Raw genomic sequence first — 18,481 nt, 5'->3', positions numbered from 1 at the left:
TAGTCCCCCAGAGATTTCCCCAGTGTTCAGACTGGCTTTCAAACAGTGCAAATAGAATGACATTCTTTTTTAACAACAACAACAACAACAGTGTTCAGTTCATGAACACTGTTGTTGTTAAAAAAGAATGTCACTCTGTTTGCACTGTTTGAAAGCCAATGCTGCATCACTGGAGGTAAAGGTAAAGGTAAAGGGACCCCTGACCATTTGGTCCAGTTGTGACCGACTCTGGGGTTGCGGTACTCATCTTGCTTTATTGGCCGAGGGAGCTGGCGTACAGCTTCCGGGTCATGTGGCCAGCATGACTTAGCCGCTTCTGGCGAACCAGAGCAGCGCACGGAAACGCCGTTTACCTTCCCGCCGGAGCGGTACCTATTTATCTACTTGCACTTTGACGTGCTTTCAAACTGCTAGGTGGGCAGGAGCTGGGACCGAGCAACGGGAGCTCACCCCATTGCGGGGATTCAAACCGCTGACCTTCTGATTGGCAAGTCCTAGGCTCTGTGGTTTAACCCACAGCACCACCCGCGCCCCATCACTGCAGGTAGTAGAGTTTTAATATTTACCTTCAAGAACACAGTCAGTTTAGAAGCATAACAGGCTTTGTTTTAAAATCAGAGGCAAACAAAACCAAACTCATACAATTCCCAACAAGGAAGAAATCATGCTCAAGATGAGACAGAGAAGAAAGCATCTGGAACTTCATCACCAAATCTATGAAATCCTGGTTCCAGTGTTACATAAAACCAACATCCTGCTTTATTCTTTCTGCACCCACTATCATCAAAATTCAACATGTGCATATTTGTTTGCACATCGAGTCAAGTAGCCACTCTTCTAAAACACTTGGCAGAGATTCCTCCTCTGCAACCTTTCCAACAGGTATGTGCCAGGCCTATGTCATGTCACCACACCTCCACTGAGTCACAGTTTGGAACAAGCATTTTCAGTTCAGATCACAGAGAAGGTATTGCTGTTGTCATCAGGCTTTTGTACAGTAGCTTGTTAAAACATATCATACATTTTCAATGTAATTTTGAGATGTGCACTGGCAAAAAAAATGGCCAACTCTTGAAAACCGTGAACTAAGTGTAGTCTGAAATGTACTTGCAGGGACAGTGTGAAATTCATTTTTCATAACATACTGTTAACAGGAATATAGATATAGACAAAAGAAATTGTCAGTAGTTAATGATACCTTGTAGAAAAGGTTCGTGAACATAAAATATAGCGCTCACGCCATATAAATAAATAGCATGGCGTTTCTGCTGCTGGCTGTGCAGCCTGATCTTAATCATGTTTACTCCAGCATCTGAAACTTTGAAGTGTTAATCCCTTATTGATGAATTACCATATCTCCAAATTTCACGCATCTATGGGGGGGGGGGGAGCAAAATATAGCCATTTTGGCTTCCCAAGGCAAGTCAATGGAATTTCTGTTTTTCCCTCCTCTTGCAATGTGATCAGGATTTGTGGGTCATCAACGGGCAATTGCTGGAAATGTAAGACAGCAGAGGGATCATTTTACCACATGTGGTGGGCATGTAGTATAATTAAAAACTACTGGAAAATGATCCATAATGAACTAAAAAAAAAATGCTTAAAAAATCCTTCTCTAAAAACCCAGAAGCATATCTGCTGGGGTTAATAACAACAGAAGTGACTAAAAAAGAGAGAAACTTGTTCCTCTATGCGACAACAGCTGCATGCGTATTACTAGCCCCAAAATGGAAAACAGACAAGATCCCAACAAAAGAATGGCATATTAAACTGTTAGAGTATGCAGAGTTAGCAGGGATGACCACTATAATAAATCAAAATGATGAAAAATATAAGAAACTGGATATATAAAAAACTGGATATTTTTACTGAATATATGAAAAAGTATTATAAACAAACAATTAACCCAGCAGGATGGTAAGGTTTTCAGCATGGTAAGAAAAAACTAATGTGTATATTAGTACAGTGTATACGAGTACAAATAGAAGAGGAAGAAATGGAAACAGTGAGAGATTTTACTTTCTTGGGCTCCATGATCACTGCAGATGGTGACAGCAGCCGCGAAATTAAAAGACGCCTGCTTCCTGGGAGAAAAGAAATGACAAACCTAGACAGCATCTTAAAAAGCAGAGACATCACCTTGCTGACAAAGGTCCGTATAGTAAAAGCTATGGTTTTCCCAGTAGTGATGTATGGAAGTGAGAGCTGGACCATAAAGAAGGCTGATCGCCGAAGAATTGATGCTTTTGAATTATGGTGCTGGAGGAGACTCTTGAGAGTCCCATGGACTGCAAGAAGATCAAACCTCTCCATTCTGGAGGAAATCAGCCCTGAGTGCTCACTGGAAGGACAGATCCACCTCATGAGAAGAGAAGACTCCCTGGAAAAGACCCTGATGTTGGGAAAGATGGAGGGCACAAGGAGAAGGGGACGACAGAGGACGAGATGGTTGGATAGTGTTCTTGAAGCTACCAGCATGAGTTTGACCAAACTGCGGGAGGCAGTGGAAGACAGGAGTGCCTGGCGTGCTCTGGCCCATGGGGTCATGAAGAGTTGGACATGACTAAACAACAAAACCTCAGGTTACAAACGTTCAGGTTACAAACTCCGCTAACCTGGAAGAGTTACCTCGAGTTGAGAACTTTGCCACAGGATGAGAATGTAAATCATGTGCACACCTCTAGTTAAGAACAGTTTCAGGTTAAGAACGGACCTCTGGAACAAATTAAGTTCATAACTAGAGGTACCACTGTAGTTGCGATAGATGGGGCGAACCAAGAAAATGCGAGAAAAAGAATAGAGAAATGGAACCATGGAAGGAGAGGATGGGAAGTTGGAGGAGGAATACTTTCTGGTTTTCAGTTTATGTTTTACAATCTTAAAATTGTTATTTATTTTCTATTTCAGAGGTTTTTTGTGATCTTTGTATTTCCCCCCGTTTATTTCTCATATATGGAATGGTATTAGAAACACAATTTTTCTTTTTTTCTTTTTTAAGGATTTGTGGGTTGTGCCCAGATCGTCCCAGTTCAGGGCTGATCCGAATCATTGAATCCAGTCTCAAATCAGACTGGAGGAGGAGGGATTGTACTGGCCTAAGACTTACCATGCAAAACATTGGTACCTTACTGAACTAGAAGAGTTAACAGCTGTAGGAGCAGGACAAGGTAAAACATTTAGGGGTTTTCATACTTTATAGACTCTGGTGTCATTTTATGACGTTAAGCAAGACCAAAAAGCTAAAAAAGAAAAAAAGTGTGTCTTCTGAAGAGTGTTAGGATATGAATAAATGCATACGATAACAACCAAATCACGGTTCAACTATGATTGAGACTGAGAAATGATTGAGAAACAAGCAATTTTTAAGGAAATTTGCAGAGGTGTATATTGACAGTTCTTACGCTGCAGCCATATGCATGTTTATGTGGGGAAAGTACAAGTGAACATACAGTAGTTGCACATATCTGAGAAAACACGCATAGGACTGGTCTGCTATGTGTACACACATGTATTTGCACTACTACGTTCGAACTCTAAAATGACCCTTGTTCTTACTGAACATCAAAGGCAGACATAGAATCATCTGTCAGTTGATGGGACACAAATATGCTAAGTCCTTACCTTGCCTGTGCTTTGTAAAATGGTCGTTCTAGTCCTCCACACCCTTTCCCTGCTGACAATGTCTCTAGTTACATCAACTTCCGCATCGACGAAACTTCGCTGTTTAAGAGCAGTTATGTCATCATCCAAATCAGTCTTAATGGTGGACCTTTTCTTGGCCATGATTTTGGCTTTGATAGCAGCGATTTTTTCCACAGACATGGCTTCAGACAAGGATCTAGAAAAGATTGAGCAGAGTTACAAACCAGCATTTTATACCAACAATGGTATAAAATGAATGTCCCAGGGATAAACCACATAAATCTTCAAGCTCAATAAATCATGGTCTTAAGGTTTTACTGTAAAAATCTCAAAAGTATCAATATTGAGAGATTGAGATAAAACTGATTTACAGCCCTGGGGCCAGGTTTGGCTTTCTTTCTTTCGTTCTTTCCTGCCTTCCAGACACTGTTATCTGATTCAGACATAACACTAAGCTACAGATTAGAACTATGTATGTGAGCATTAAGACTACAGTGGTACCTTGGGTTAAGAATTTAATTCGTTCTGGAGGTCCGTTCTTAACCTGAAGCAGTTCTTAACCTGAGGTACCACTTTAGCTAATGGGGCCTCCCGCTGCTGCCATGCCGCGATTTCTGTTCTCATCCTGAAACAAAGTTCTTAACCCGAGGTACTATTTCTGGGTTCGAGGAGTCTGTAACCTGAAGTGTCTGTAACCTGAAGCGTCTGTAACCCGAGGTACCACTGTATGTGGATAATATGAGAGACCAGCATCTTTTGGGTCCTCTTCTCCTTAAAACTCTTTCCACTCCAGTTGGTAGTTGTAACAAAAAATGAGTGCCTAAACTTGCTTTTTTCCTTGTCTCTCCCAATCATCTTTCTCTATGTGTCCTTAAGCTCATGGGGTGGGGGGGTGCGGAGGAGGCAGAGAGAGTGAGAACTTCCAGCAACTGGGCCAAATGAGGCCTCAGTTAAAGCCCAATTTGCCCACAAGGCCATTATCACCACGCCCACCTGCCCCACACCTGATATCCCATGAGACATCAGTTGTGGGGCAGGAAGAGAAACAGCGGCAAAGGAACAATCAGAAGCCTAAAAGTGTGCTCCCAATTTTTGGAAAGTGATGCTTCCTGTCAACACAAGTCAGCTGACTGGCAGTGACAGAAAGCCCCAGTGGGATTGGCTGCACTCTGGAGTTCCTCATTTGTACAGCAGCCAATTCCTGCCCAAAGCAGGCTTGCTAGAAATGCTGATCAGCTGGTTGGTGCATTCAGCAAGCCTCACTAGGCTTGGTACTTACAGAAAGCTCACAGATATTACTTTGCATAGCTGGCTGTACCTCACACACCTCTCCACTGGCAAGCTCTTGTGAGGGTTTTTGTTTTCAGGGACATAGGAACTTTTATCCATGCCTAAGCACTCTTTCTTATATTAGCAGAGGATCAGATGCAATTAGCACAGTGTGACCTAAAACCACCACCACTTGCCACTAAACTCTGTTTCTGCAACAGCTTCCTTTTAAGTCCTAAGGGTTCAAGTTATTGCTAATACAGTGATGTCTGGGTTTACGAACTTAATCCGTTCCAGAAGTCCGCTCTTAAACCAAAGCGTCCTTACAAAGTGTGCTTTCCCATAGCAGCGGGGGACTCAATTTACAAATGGAACACACTCAACAGGAAGTGAAACATGTTCTGCTTCCAAGGCAAAGTTCGCAAACCAAAACACCTACTTCCAGGTTTGCAGCATTCTTAATCCAAGTTGTTCATAAACTAAGCTGTTCTTAAACCAAGGTACCACTGTACCTGTTACTGTGCTTGCTCCACAGTAAAATATTAGTATTCGGGGAAAGGTTTCTTATTTAAGGATTGGCCACAATAGGAAATACACTAGTTAAGGTAGATTGGAAGGAAATGATTAACAAAGTGGGCTAATAAGCCTACAAGCGAAAGAGGGAAGCAAGAAATACCGTAGGACTTTTTTTTCTTAAAGTTGTGGCAAAAGTGACTGATACTCTTGGAGGAATGCATTAGTGTTTCTTGCCAATGGTAATGGTGAAGCAATAATGCTTGGCAGTTCTGTGCACTGTGCACATGACTTCACCATAGCAGCTGAGAGGCTGTGGGTAGCATGGGTTCGCGAGAAAGAGAAGACAGACAACAGGCCAACATTAGCTGAAACAGACTATGGTTTGTTTGAATGTCTGTGAGTTGAATCCTGGCTTGTTCAACAAACCATGGTTTAAATGACGCGTCACTTATTGTTACATTCAAACACAGCCAATGTATGTATTTGCATGCAACAGTAAGCTCATGTTTCACATTATGTGTGGTTTCTCTGAGTTTATAGGATTTCCATACAAACCTAAGAAAAACCAGAAACACAGTACAAATAGTTGTCCTTTTCCACAGCCTTAAGACTGGTGCTGCTGCCTTAGTGCTAGACAAAATGACCTTGACCTTTCTGGACTTTCACAGCTCTTGGATTTCAAATGACAGGTTCAATGATCTGATCCCTGACCTCAGAACAATTGCTAAACGAGTAATTTCTTCAATACAAATTGAATTGCAATTTAAAATTATACCTGAAACAATGTTTAACCGTAAATAAGTCTCTCTCACACACAAATGTGAAAGAATACTTCCTCCTTTTTGCTGGAAAACTGTTGATTTCACCCAGCAGTGCATGCAACACTTCTCCCCCTGCCCGAGAAACAGGAAACAGCAATTTCTTAAGCAATTTTCATGAGCTTCTTATACAAAAAAGGCAGCGTACTTCTTACTGCTATCATGTGTTTTGCAATTAATGTGTAGGTGAAGAATATAGCTTTAGGGAAAAAAGATGTATGTTTGCAAATCTTCTGCCCTTAGCTCCATGTGCCCACATGTACATAGTATCATGGAATCCACTGAGATGGATTGGGAAATTTACCAATCCTGTCTGGTGCTTTCCTATATGGGAAACATGGACTCTTGGATAAGCTAAAGTAAGTTCTTATACCCAAAAACTCTGTACTGTGGTCAAGCTTTGAGTTACATGAATTAACCAGGAACCTATAGATTCTTTCTAATCTCAAAATACTGAGTTTTTCTTTCGTAAACAGCACAAACAATTCACCAGCTTTAAATCTCCTTGGCTCCATTTTATAGGTGTAGGAATGAAACTAAGAAGCTCAGAGGTGAGCAGCAATTCTCCAGTTTTCCAGGTGTCAGGCTGCAGCTTGACGTTATTTACTTAAAAATGAGTCCCAGTGAATTCTGTGGGATTTACAACACTGGAGTAAACGTGATTAAGATCAGGCTGCACAGCCAGTAGCAGGAACACCAAGAATGTCAGGCTCTCTCTTCATACGGAAGATGCACTACATTTTAAGTCCATGTGCCTTTTCTACAAGATACCATTAAACACTGACTACTTCTCTTGAATATTTCCATTTCCCTATTAACAATATTCCATGAAAAAGTTAGCAACAAATCTCACATTGTCCCTGCAGTTACACCGCAGGTAACGTTTTTTCAATGGCTGGCCATTTTTGCTGTGTCACATTTTAGAAAGGCCTACATGTTGAGAGCATTATCACAATTCTTGAATTAGCAGTTATCAGAAACAAAGCAAGACTTGCCTGATCTGCTCCGTCTGCACAATGCCTTCTTTGTGGCCCTCCAGTCGAGCTGCCAGTCGCTCTTTGTCAAGCCGCACACACTCCTCATCCTACGAAGAAGACCAAAGTTTTTAAGAATATTTTTTTGCTCCCTACAAGGATAAGCCAAGTGTCAGAAAAACTACAGCACAGGCCACCCAAAGCTACCCCTTAGCAAACTGGGAAACGTTTAGTCAGCCCCAAAAGCCACAAGGAGTCCAAGTCCACAAACCACTGAAATTAGGGAGTTTAGATAAAGCCTGTACAGTTGCACTGGTTGTCCGTGGCATGTCTGTTCACTGCTGTTCCCCAGTAGGGCTGGGGTATATATCAATATATCATCCAAAACTGGTTTGAAGTCCATATCGCGATATCAGTTTCATAATTTTTGACCTGACAATATATTACGAATGATTGTGTATGTGTGTTTGTGCATGCATGTGTGCGTGCGTGCAATGCAAAAATCACAATGTAGGGGAAACTGTGAAGCCAGGTAATGCTTCTCTCAATTCCAGCAGCCGCTGTTAATTCTGCCAGCTCAGCTGTCCTCTGCCTCCTGCAGGGGGGCAGCAAATCACAAGAGCAGGTACTGGCAAAAATCCCAATGCAGGAAAAACCGTGAAGCCAGCCAACAGCCATAGTTCCATCCTTATTTCAGAAATTGCAACATATGAGTATATTGCGATGTTTAGCTGGTGGTAAAGCACACTGTTGAAAGCAAGGTATTGTCCAGCCCTATTCCCCAATAGTATAGATTTGCCAGCCAGTTTTATGTTACCCATTCAATAATTTTTTAAAAAATCAGTTTCATGTCCAAGCTATAACCCTACACACCAAATAACCTGTTTGGAGTGGTGTTTACCAATTATTTCTTCCATAACATGGCTTACAGTTCATGCTTTACCTTTCACAAACTACCGGAGAGATTTCTCCACTGAGCTCTCCCAAATATTGAATATGATCACAAAGAGTATTGTGAAACAAGTCCTGTAAGTTTATGTGAGCTTTGAGCTTGCTTTTTCTTTAAATCAGTAGTTCCTCTTCACCCCAGTGCTGTGTGGTAAAAACTGCTTTCAAAAACTGAGGATAGTTCCAAAAGCAGCTTGTTTCTAATATAGGATGGGATCAGCCATCCATAAAAGCAAATCAAAAAGCTGAAAGTTAGCGCAAGCCATTTGCATTACCCTGAACAATTATTTTTTTACATTCTAAGTTCATTTAGAGTCCTTAACTCAGAGACGACAAGGACTCAGTCCTTCCAACTATCATGAATACCAATGGGAAGCATTATGAGAATACAGTAGTACCTCAGGTTACATATGCTTCAGGTTACAGACTCCGCTAACCCAGAAATATTACCTCGGGTTAAGAACTTTGCTTCAGGATGAGAACAGAAATCGTGCTCCGGTGGTGTGGCAGCAGCAGGAGGCCCCATTATCTAAAGTAGCACTTCAGGTTAAGAACAGTTTCAGGTTAAGTACGGACCTCTGGAACGAATTAAGTACTTAACCTGAGGTACCACTGTACAGTACAAGGACACAGGCTCTTCTCTGAATTGTTTTGAAGACAGATAAAGTAAACCCACTTTGTCCCACAAACCTTTCAGAAAAATTATTACTAGGTTACCTCTATTCTTGGTTTCTTTGCTTCTGCTAGTATTTCATCAGCTGCTCTTTTAACTACAAGAAAAAGAGGCAATTAATGTACATGAATGAGGCAGCCCTTCAAAAAGTGTGCAGTTGTAATACTTGAGAACTAAATTATACCTTGAGTAGATCGTTGAAGACCTATTTCAAGCGGTGCACTCCTGTCTATGCTCGATGATGTTGCTAAAAATATACAATAAGATCAATAAATCATGAATGCTTTTAAGATATACAAACATAAAATAGACAAGCCCCAAAAGTAACCATGCCATGCTAAAATGGACAAGAAATTTCTTTGCTCGCTGCAACTTTGGTTGGTCAGAAAGTAACTAATGTGAGCAGCATCCCCCAATAAGAATTTCACTGACAGCTCCCTATTTGGTAATTTTGGTTGACACTCATGACAAGAGTTTTATTCAGGTCTTTGTGCTGCTTGTTTCCAAGAGACTCAGGCAACCAATCATTCTCTTTTTGTAAACATATACACGCCCAATTTACAACATGATCTAGATTTCATTTTAGCTTATCTGGTTAACCAATCAAGCTTCAGATTCATTTTGGAAAGAGGTACCAGGCCTCCAGTGTCTGGAGAGCCAGTGTGGTGTAGTGGTTAAGAGCGGTAGTCTCGTAATCTGGGGAACCGGGTTCGTGTCTCCGCTCCTCCACATGCAGCTGCTGGGTGACCTTGGGCCAGTCACACTTCTCTGAGGTCTCTCAGCCCCACTCACCTCACAGAGTGTTTGTTGTGGGGGAGGAAGGGAAAGGAGAATGTTAGCCGCTTTGAGACTCCTTAAAGGGAGTGAAAGGCGGGATATCAAATCCAAACTCTTCTTCTTCTCCTTCTTCTTCTTCTTCTCCAAACATCTGATGAAATCCAAGATCATCACCCTTCACTTCCCAGTAATGGGCTGCATCCAATGTTGTGCAGAGTTCTCCTTATACAATGGGACCTCTCCTTCCTTTCCTCCCCCCGAAGCCCCTTCATGCTCCCCAGATCTGCTCAAGAGGGTCCCCCAACCCTCTGGAGAAGATTTTGAGGGTGAACTAAGGAGAGCAGAGAAAAAGAAGTCCCATTACACAAACATCACAGCAGCAGTGGCTACAGCCTATATTTTTAGCCCAAGGAGGAAAAACAGATTAGTGAAAACATGAAACAGTTAAATAACTTTTAACTCACATGTTTCCCCATTTAGGTATGCAAGCAGATCCTTTCTGTCGGGTCTTCTTACTACAGGAATGTTTTCAGTCTAAAAGAATGAAAATACAGCCTTGAGACACAGCAACATACATGTGTTTGCTTCAAAACAAACCCAAAGTCGACAGTTTGGTGTGAAGCCTATCTCAAATGTTAATTGGAACATCAAATACAGCTGCTTCTCAATAAAATGCCACGCGGCAGGGTTTCCCCCAGGATTTGAAAATGCTAATAATAACCACACCTGAACAGAGTATCAGCATTGTTGGTCGAGTGCAATCCGATTCACTAGGAGAGCACTGCTTCATAATTTATAACAATAGACTGAAAACAGTTTATAGCAACAGACCAATTGTTAATAAAACATTTGATTTGAAAAATAGAATCCACTAAAAGTCCAAGGAAGCCCCAGCCATGCCTTCACAAAGAGCCTAGTTACTGCATGACTGTGACAAGTCAAAATAGCTTCAGCAGCTCCCAGTGAGGGAATAGGGCCTTATGGGATTACAAATTGTTGTGCTTCCACCAGTTGCAGAAGTATCAACAATTATTGCACTGCAGCTGGACTGTGTCTTCCGTCAGCGCTATAAACACAGTAGCGTTCAGTGTTACGTGGCAAACAGTGGTGGCTTGGGTGCTATGTTATTACATGCATCTGTTTCTTCCAAGGAAAGCAACTTTCGGAAAAAGGCAAATTGAAGTGTATGGGGGGAGGGAGCGGGGACTGCTTAACCCGCCTCTTTTGAATATGCACCTGCAAATCCTCAGGTAGGGAAGGAAGGGCTGCTGGTTCAGAGGCAAAGCTGGAGAGGAAAAGTGGCAAGAGATAATTCACTTCTAAATGCCACCCACTTTCTTCTTTGCACGGAAGTAGCTGCTGGTGGAGCTTTATTATACAAATATGCATGCAATATATACTTTGATCAGAGCCACACAAGGAAAGCTATTATGACACTTGTTTGGAACCTGCTGTCATTTTAGCATGGTTAGATAGAGTGCAATGTTAGCACTTCACGTGGGGAAAGATGCCCTCAGGCCCTTTCCCCCATAAATTATTTTATCTCGCTCTACTTAAAGGCCTTTTCATTTAATCTACCACACATGGGAAGGATCTGATTACTAATTTTATCAATATTTATACTTTTCTGTAAAGTAGGGGATGGAGCAACAGCTACATGGCCAGTTAAAGCTTTTCAAAGTACACTGCAGGAGGGGAGGAAGCTTACAAGTGTTAAATTCAGAAGTAGTAGAACGTAGCAGTGACTAGAACATTATGGGTAATGATTTAACATTAGCCAGTGACTCAAGAACTGGGGGGCTGGGTTCAAAACCCAGATCAGCCCCAAACTTGAAGAATGTCTTAGTATAACTCACTCGCTGATCAACTTCCTATCTGTAAAATGTGAGCAGTAACCTACCACATAACAAAAATAACATTATGATCAATCACCATCCTTCAAATTCAGATTAGGATTCATCTGGATTTCTAGTATTTGCCTGTCAAATGCCTTGGGGCAGGTATAATAAATGCAGAATTATTTATTACCAATAATACTAGCACATTAAAATTTGTTACCGATCACAATAAGGCATGCTCCAGCAATCCACTCTTTCAAATGAATGCTTAAGACTATTTCCTCAAGCCTTTTAATTACTGTCTGCTGATCATACTGTAGAAGTTAATTGCTATTTTACCTGTTATAGGGTGATCAGTCTATAAATTTTTAAATCAATACAATATTAGAATTAATATTAAGTCACTGGAGAATGATGTGGTTTCTTCTGCTAAGGCTGAAAACCTAACATTTAATTCCAAGTAGATCTCACTGAGCTCAATGGCATTTCCATTCAAGTAAGTAGGACTAGGATGTAATTAAGCTATAAGAAGCTTAGTAATAGTTCTGAAACAAGACTTTAAAGATATTCCATTAGCTTCAGCTGTCAATACCAAAATATACATGAAGTCACAAAGTCTATGTGCACTTTCCCTCACTATTTTAGTGATGCTGATACTCAGGTGGGGTTATGATTTTTTTGGTCATCAGTTGTTGATAGCTCTGCACATTTCTCTGAATTTGTAGAGAAAAGTTATAGTTTCTAAGAGATGTTTTGCCACAAGTGTGAAGAACTTGGGAGTGTATCTGTGCACTTATTCTGAAGCAATCTTTCTTTCTTTAAAAAACAACAACAGCATAGGGCAACAAAAGCACAGGTCAAGCAGGAAAATAGTCAAATGTAAGACAGCAGTATGTAAGATTACAGCCCATACGGCTAAAATAGCTATTATGGCAGAGAAGTGCAGCAGCAGCAGCATCACAATACAAAGTGATTGGCTTTTGTTCCACAGAATAGGGGCAGCTCAATTGCCATATACTTGCCATTATCTAAAATTATAACTACAAAGAGTGATGATCAAGTTGCTTCCACTCCTGTAAGTAAGGCCAAAATAGCAGGTATATCTAATGCTAGTGTGTGTGTGTGTGTGTGTGTGTGTGTGTGTGTGTGTGCGCGCACGCACACACACACACACACACACACGGCCACTTTGCATGATATGGTGAGATTATAGGAAACATCAGCAGCACAGTCTAGTTTCCTGAGTTCCTGAAAATAGAAATTTGAAATATTTTCAATTCTGGATTGGAGTGGTGGTGTTCAGTTTGCATTTTAATGTGGGTCTACTTAAATCACACTTGAAAAAGGCATATATTAGGAGAAATGAACATGAAAACACCTATAGGTTTTTTAAAAAAAATAAAAAATTGCCAACTAATGCAGAAGTCAGGTGAAGTGAATTTGGGATTGGAAAAAAGAGAAACCAAAATTGACCAACTCATCCATCCCTAGTTCTGGATCAAAGGTTTGTGCCAAAACCACATGGCACTCTTAATGACACTGATGAAATTAGCTTCTTGAGAAATGCACCATGTTTGAAAGGAGAGAACACAATAAAAAAAGGCAAACAGCAAATGAAACAGCAACATGGGTGTGCTTTACAAACATAATGTTGTTATTTGAAGAAATAATGCTGGCTTCCTTCTAGACACCATTAGCAATTTATGAACAGGTAGGTCATAGCTCTTCCTCAGAGGAAATGCTCACTGCAATTAAGACCTACCAGGATTTCATTTAACATGGGATCTCAATTTCGCAGGATCTCAACTTTCAGGTCCTCAGTTAAGGGAAATCCTAGTTAACCTCAAGCATTGTTAACATAGTTCTGACAAACTGTTCAAGAAGGGAGCTTTATTATCATTGTCATCATTACTATTGTGAAGATTTCTATACTGCACTTCATACAAAGATCACAGGGTAGTTTACAATATAAAAACACAAAAATACATACCATAATGACAAACACACCCACACCCAAACACACACAGTTTACTCTAGGAAAGGGCAGGGTGAGTGCATTTCTGAAACTGAAGCAGCAAGACACTGCAATATAATTTAGCAACACAAAAAGTTATTTTTAAAGGCATAAATATGTGAAACAATACTATTACAGAACCTCTGGTCGGGGGACTGAATTACACTTATCACAGCTACTACTGCCTCTACCTGTAAAATTTTGGTTTTTTTCAGTTGCAATTTTGTTATGTTTTTTAGTTCCTGCCAAAAAAATTAAGGGCACTGATTAAAATGTACCCCATTTAAATAAGGCATTGCAAGATTATGATTTCTGATTTCTGAATTATTATTATTATTATTAGCACAGCAGTTCATACCCTCCAATTCTACAAATGTTGAGTTGACCAACAGGCAGGTTAGAAACAACATCAACCAACATTAGGCTCCTATTCTGAGGGATCTACTTACCGCAGCACGGCGGACATAAACAGGATGTGAAAGATGCACATTATTCAACAGGAATAAAATGGAATCCAAAGTGTAGTACTCTCTTGGCTGGCCTTCCTTTCCTGTCCTGTAATGGATGGAAAGCAAAGATGGTTTAGGAAATATTTGGAGAGAATATATACCACCAATGGTTCTCTTCATAAAAAGCTGGAAGCATGACAAAACAACAAACTTGTACAGTATATCAAAACTGTCTGGCAAATAACTCATGCAAATGCCACCGATCAGCTTGGCTTACTGCTTCCTCACTCTGCCTTCCCCCACCCTGCTCACTTAAGCCAAGTTTGACAAATTTGAAGGGAAAGGCACCATAATATTTGAATTGTTCTCTTCCCACCTTTCCAAAGACACACAGCATACAGACCTTTTCAGTCAGGTTGTTTCTATTAAGGGCAATCGTCCCAAAGAGGTTAACATATCCTTAAAATTGGGTATTTATATAATTCAAGATGGCACACTATGAAGGGGCAAACACAGCTGCCAAATCAAGCAGTGGCAGCTTGAAGGGAAATATATTACAAAATAAATGCTCAACTAACAAGGAATACTTTAACAGGTTCCATTAAAAAAAAAAGATGGAAGGGTCAGCAACAATGTCTTCACCCACTGACTTACTCCTGCATAAGCCAAGGCACAACCAAAGGGCTCTTCTGTAGCTTAATGTATATTTTGTACATGGGCCAAAATACAGGAAAATACAGAAACTGTGGCGCTTAAGATAATTTTGATAGATACACTTGTTCACAGTAGGAAGTAAAAGTTCAAAATCCCTTTGCCTGTGCCATGGAAAGACAGTGAAACTACATAGCACAGGAAGGACTTTGCCAAACCCTTTGTATCACTCACAAGTGTGAACAGAGAGAGATTAAAGGTTTTTTGCTTGGGTTGGCCTGTATAGAAGGTCGAGGTGCATATCTGAGGACCAGATGGAAAGGTAGATTTGAGCAGCAGGGCCACCAGTTGTACATTGCTACTGCAAGCTATCTGCTCACCACTGTTGCTATGCTACAACCAGAATTGTTCCTATTAAGGTATCATATTACACTGGCAGAGGTCTCAGTACTTTGCTGTGCAGAAATGGGTTCCTGACATTTTTTAAAGATGTACCTGAAGACAATGGTCTTATCATTAAATTTATTTTTGTTTCCCTATACAGGGTATCAAGTAAAGTCAATGTAACTAATTACTCTAGTGAGAAAATATAAATTTGGACCAGATACGACTCTATCACAAAGCAGTTTCAGCACTGCAGCTGATGTCCACAAAACAGATTAGGTGTGATCAATTTAGCAAAAGTGCATGTATAGGTCAGAACTCTCTCACACCCACACCCCCACCCAGGAAGGAAGGAAGGAAAGGAAAAGGGGAAAACAGAGTTCTAAGATAAAATTAATAGGAGAGAGGCAACTTCTTAAGATGTCCCACACAGATCTTTTAACCACCTTTAATAATGAAAAGTGCTACATAAAGATTTGATAGCCTGGAGAAGACATGGACATTGTGGGTGTGTCAGAAAACTGTTTTTATTTTATTTAACAACTTTCCTTCTGCTGAAGTATGTACGTGACGAATTCTAGCAACAACTGCAAAAGTACTGGAAATGGAAGAATTTTTCTACATTTCTCATTAATATTAAGATTTTTTAAAAGCTGACTCAAACCACAGAAAAATATGTTAGAATAAGAGTAGCATATCACTGACAAATTCTGCATATTTGGTGCCTATAAATATGCAAAGTGATAATTACCTTAAACTAAAAGATGGTAATAGGGGTCAAACCACATGTTATAAAGCAGACATAAGTAATGTTAGACCAATGACAGCTTCTCCAGCGCAAGGCATCCTCAGAAGTGCAAGATGCACGATAAAATATGGTGTAAGAGAGAAGCTTGTGCCTAACTCCTATATCAGCCGGCTATTCCCGCTGAAATATTTCCTCCAGTAACTCTTCCAAATACCAACACCAATAGGGCTGCAAAGTAAACATAGGTCTGAAATTCCAGTAGGGATAAATGCAGCTGTGACAGAGGGCAAGGAAGCGGAAAAGTATTGCCAAATACTTCTTCAATTGCATTGCAAAATATTTCTTCAACGTGGCCCTCAAGTTTGCCTATCCTAACACTTTTCCTTCATTCATTTTCTGGGCACCTGGAACACATGCATTGAAGAAAAAAAAGATTCCTTGCCTGAAGGGCAACCAAAAAGGAGAGGAGCAATCAATATACCCCAAACTAGATAACCTTCAGAATAAAAGCAAAGAGCACAAATGTAGTCAAACTTTTTAAAAACTCACCAAAAATGTTGTAAATTGATGGGCTTAGAATCTACTGTTGTATGTAGTGAGTTTAACTTGAAGACAGGTATCCTTGTGTGCTTGCCTTTTGTGGCACACCATAGAAACTTGGCTGCTATATATATTTGTTCAGTATAGTTGTAATCCAACACATCTGGCACATGGGAAAACCATGTACATAATCAAGGTTCCCTTTGCTTTTCCTCCCCCATGCAGCCTTGAACAGCACCCAGAAAGTGGTGATGTTTGCCCCTCAGCATAGAGCAAGGACTTCAAAGTTACCTCTGGCTCTCCGACTGAATATGCAAACACCAATTAGAAAATGGGTCCTTGGGCAGTAATCAGAAAATCTGGGTTTACCACAGAATGTGCGGTGAACAGCGATATGACATTAATCATGTATCCCTGGAGTCTGTATCTGTACAATACTGTTACATCCCCAAAAAACCTAGGTCACCTGCACATATCCCAAACCTAAGTGTCTATTTTGACTCTGCTCTGAGCAGTGAGTGCAGAGCATTTGAGCTTCCCCTCCTGCTGCACGTATGCCCCAACTGTAACTTGCCTAGTTCTTTAGTACCCATCCTCACTCCATAGAGGCAAACTCTCCACCCTCGCTATATTTCCATCTCTGATTCAGGCAACATGGTCTGGGGAGCCTGTGCAGTTTATAACTTGCCATCTTGTAAATTTGTATTTCTGTACAGGTGCTTCATCACCATTTTGTGCAAGTGTTTTAATTATAACAACATTGATGGCTCTTACTATTTTCCCCAAGTAAGAAAGGCAGTATTGGCATTTTAAAATTGATAGCAGCTCTGACCCCTCTGGTGTGCAATCATCTCCTAGTCAGTTCACAGCCAAGTCAAAAACTGGGCCAGTTTTAGTTAACAGCTTAAGCTACACCAGACTGTGGAATCAACTTTAACTGTTAGCAATACAAGCTACAACATGCCAATTATTAAGAGAGAACTACGGTCCAATTTGTTAAAGCTGTTTTAAAAACTCCGTAGTATACCCTCCAAAGTGTGCACAACATAACTAGGCATGCATTGCCAGGCAATATACAGCTATAAAACTTGCAATAGAGGAAAGGATTTTCCTTCTTGAACTGCACAGCCATGCACAGTTCTTGATGGAACATGCATCTCCAGCAGCCAGGTGACAAGTCCTGGTGCCAATCAGATAAAGAACTTTTGAAAAGAACGCCACAAGTAACCAATCAAAGTTAGCCAGGAGAGAGGGTTAGATAAACATGAATCTCTGAACAAACTTCAGCAAGACACAACTACCCCTATCTCTCAAAACCTCCTCGGATAAGCTGGGCGAGGGATGAACAGGTGCATAATCTTTAGCTCTACAGTTCAAAGACAGTAAATTACACTCCGACAGGAAGCTCTGTAACCCAGGGAAAATCCTAATCAGTGCATCCCAATCTCCTCTCAGCAGAGTCATGTTTGGAAACTCCACATTTCGCTCTTGGATCCAACTTTGCAACTAGGTTGCATTAGGATTCCATAGTGAACCCCATTTGGCATTGAGAAAGGGAAGAAAAATGGGGGGGGGATCCTTCTGTTGTCCTTACCCTTTCCCACGGAGGACGGAAAAAGAAGTGAAAACATGCACACTACATGGCAAAGAAAAAGGCGTCATTTTTCCACACAGGCTGTGAGGCATTCTCTTTACCCTTCTCCCAACACAGATACAGGTCAAAAGAAACTAGGAAGAATTATCCTCAAAAAGGATTATCAGCACTGGAATAATTAGAACAAACCTAACCATGTCTACTCAGAAATCAGCCTTACTGAATTAAATGGAACTTACTCCTAAGTAGGTAGGTTTAGGACTGCAGGCTGTTACTACTTCTATCCAAATCTTGGTATCCAGAAACAGGATGGTTTATTAAAGCTTGCATACTTTCCATAAAAATTAAGATTCTACACTCTAGTAGTATTGAAAGAAAAACCCAGACTGTGGGGACTTCTTTTTCACTTGCACTCATCTGGAGTAGGGGGTACGAAAAAAGTGGAAGAGAAATTCTTACAGCTTTGTCTTAACTATGCTTACTCAGATGCCAGTCCAAATGGTAACACCAGTTACTCTCATTCCCAGGTAAGCATGCATCTGGATTTAATGGGACTGACCCTCATATAAGTATGTGTTTACAGTTCCCCAAATAGTCATTTTCTTCTTTTCGTGTGGTCCACTTCTTGTTTCTCTAGTAGCAGTCC

General features: G+C 40.7%; 1 protein-coding gene across 1 annotated transcript in view; it reads right to left on the bottom strand.

Moving 5' to 3' along the window:
• Positions 1–18,481, bottom strand: part of CDC73 (cell division cycle 73) — a 116,207-nt gene that overhangs the window by 95,502 nt on the left and 2,224 nt on the right. The window contains exons 2-7 of the mRNA XM_053391453.1: positions 13,919–14,024; positions 10,082–10,151; positions 9,025–9,087; positions 8,885–8,937; positions 7,241–7,329; positions 3,622–3,838 (exon numbers count right to left, since the gene is read on the bottom strand). Of these exons, the coding sequence (XP_053247428.1) occupies positions 3,622–3,838; positions 7,241–7,329; positions 8,885–8,937; positions 9,025–9,087; positions 10,082–10,151; positions 13,919–14,024 (598 nt within the window). The remainder of the gene's footprint in view (positions 1–3,621; positions 3,839–7,240; positions 7,330–8,884; positions 8,938–9,024; positions 9,088–10,081; positions 10,152–13,918; positions 14,025–18,481) is intronic.

The sequence above is a fragment of the Podarcis raffonei genome, chromosome 6 (assembly GCF_027172205.1).
Source record: "Podarcis raffonei isolate rPodRaf1 chromosome 6, rPodRaf1.pri, whole genome shotgun sequence".
Lineage (NCBI taxonomy): Eukaryota > Metazoa > Chordata > Lepidosauria > Squamata > Lacertidae > Podarcis > Podarcis raffonei.
This window is presented reverse-complemented; position numbering and strand designations above follow the sequence as displayed.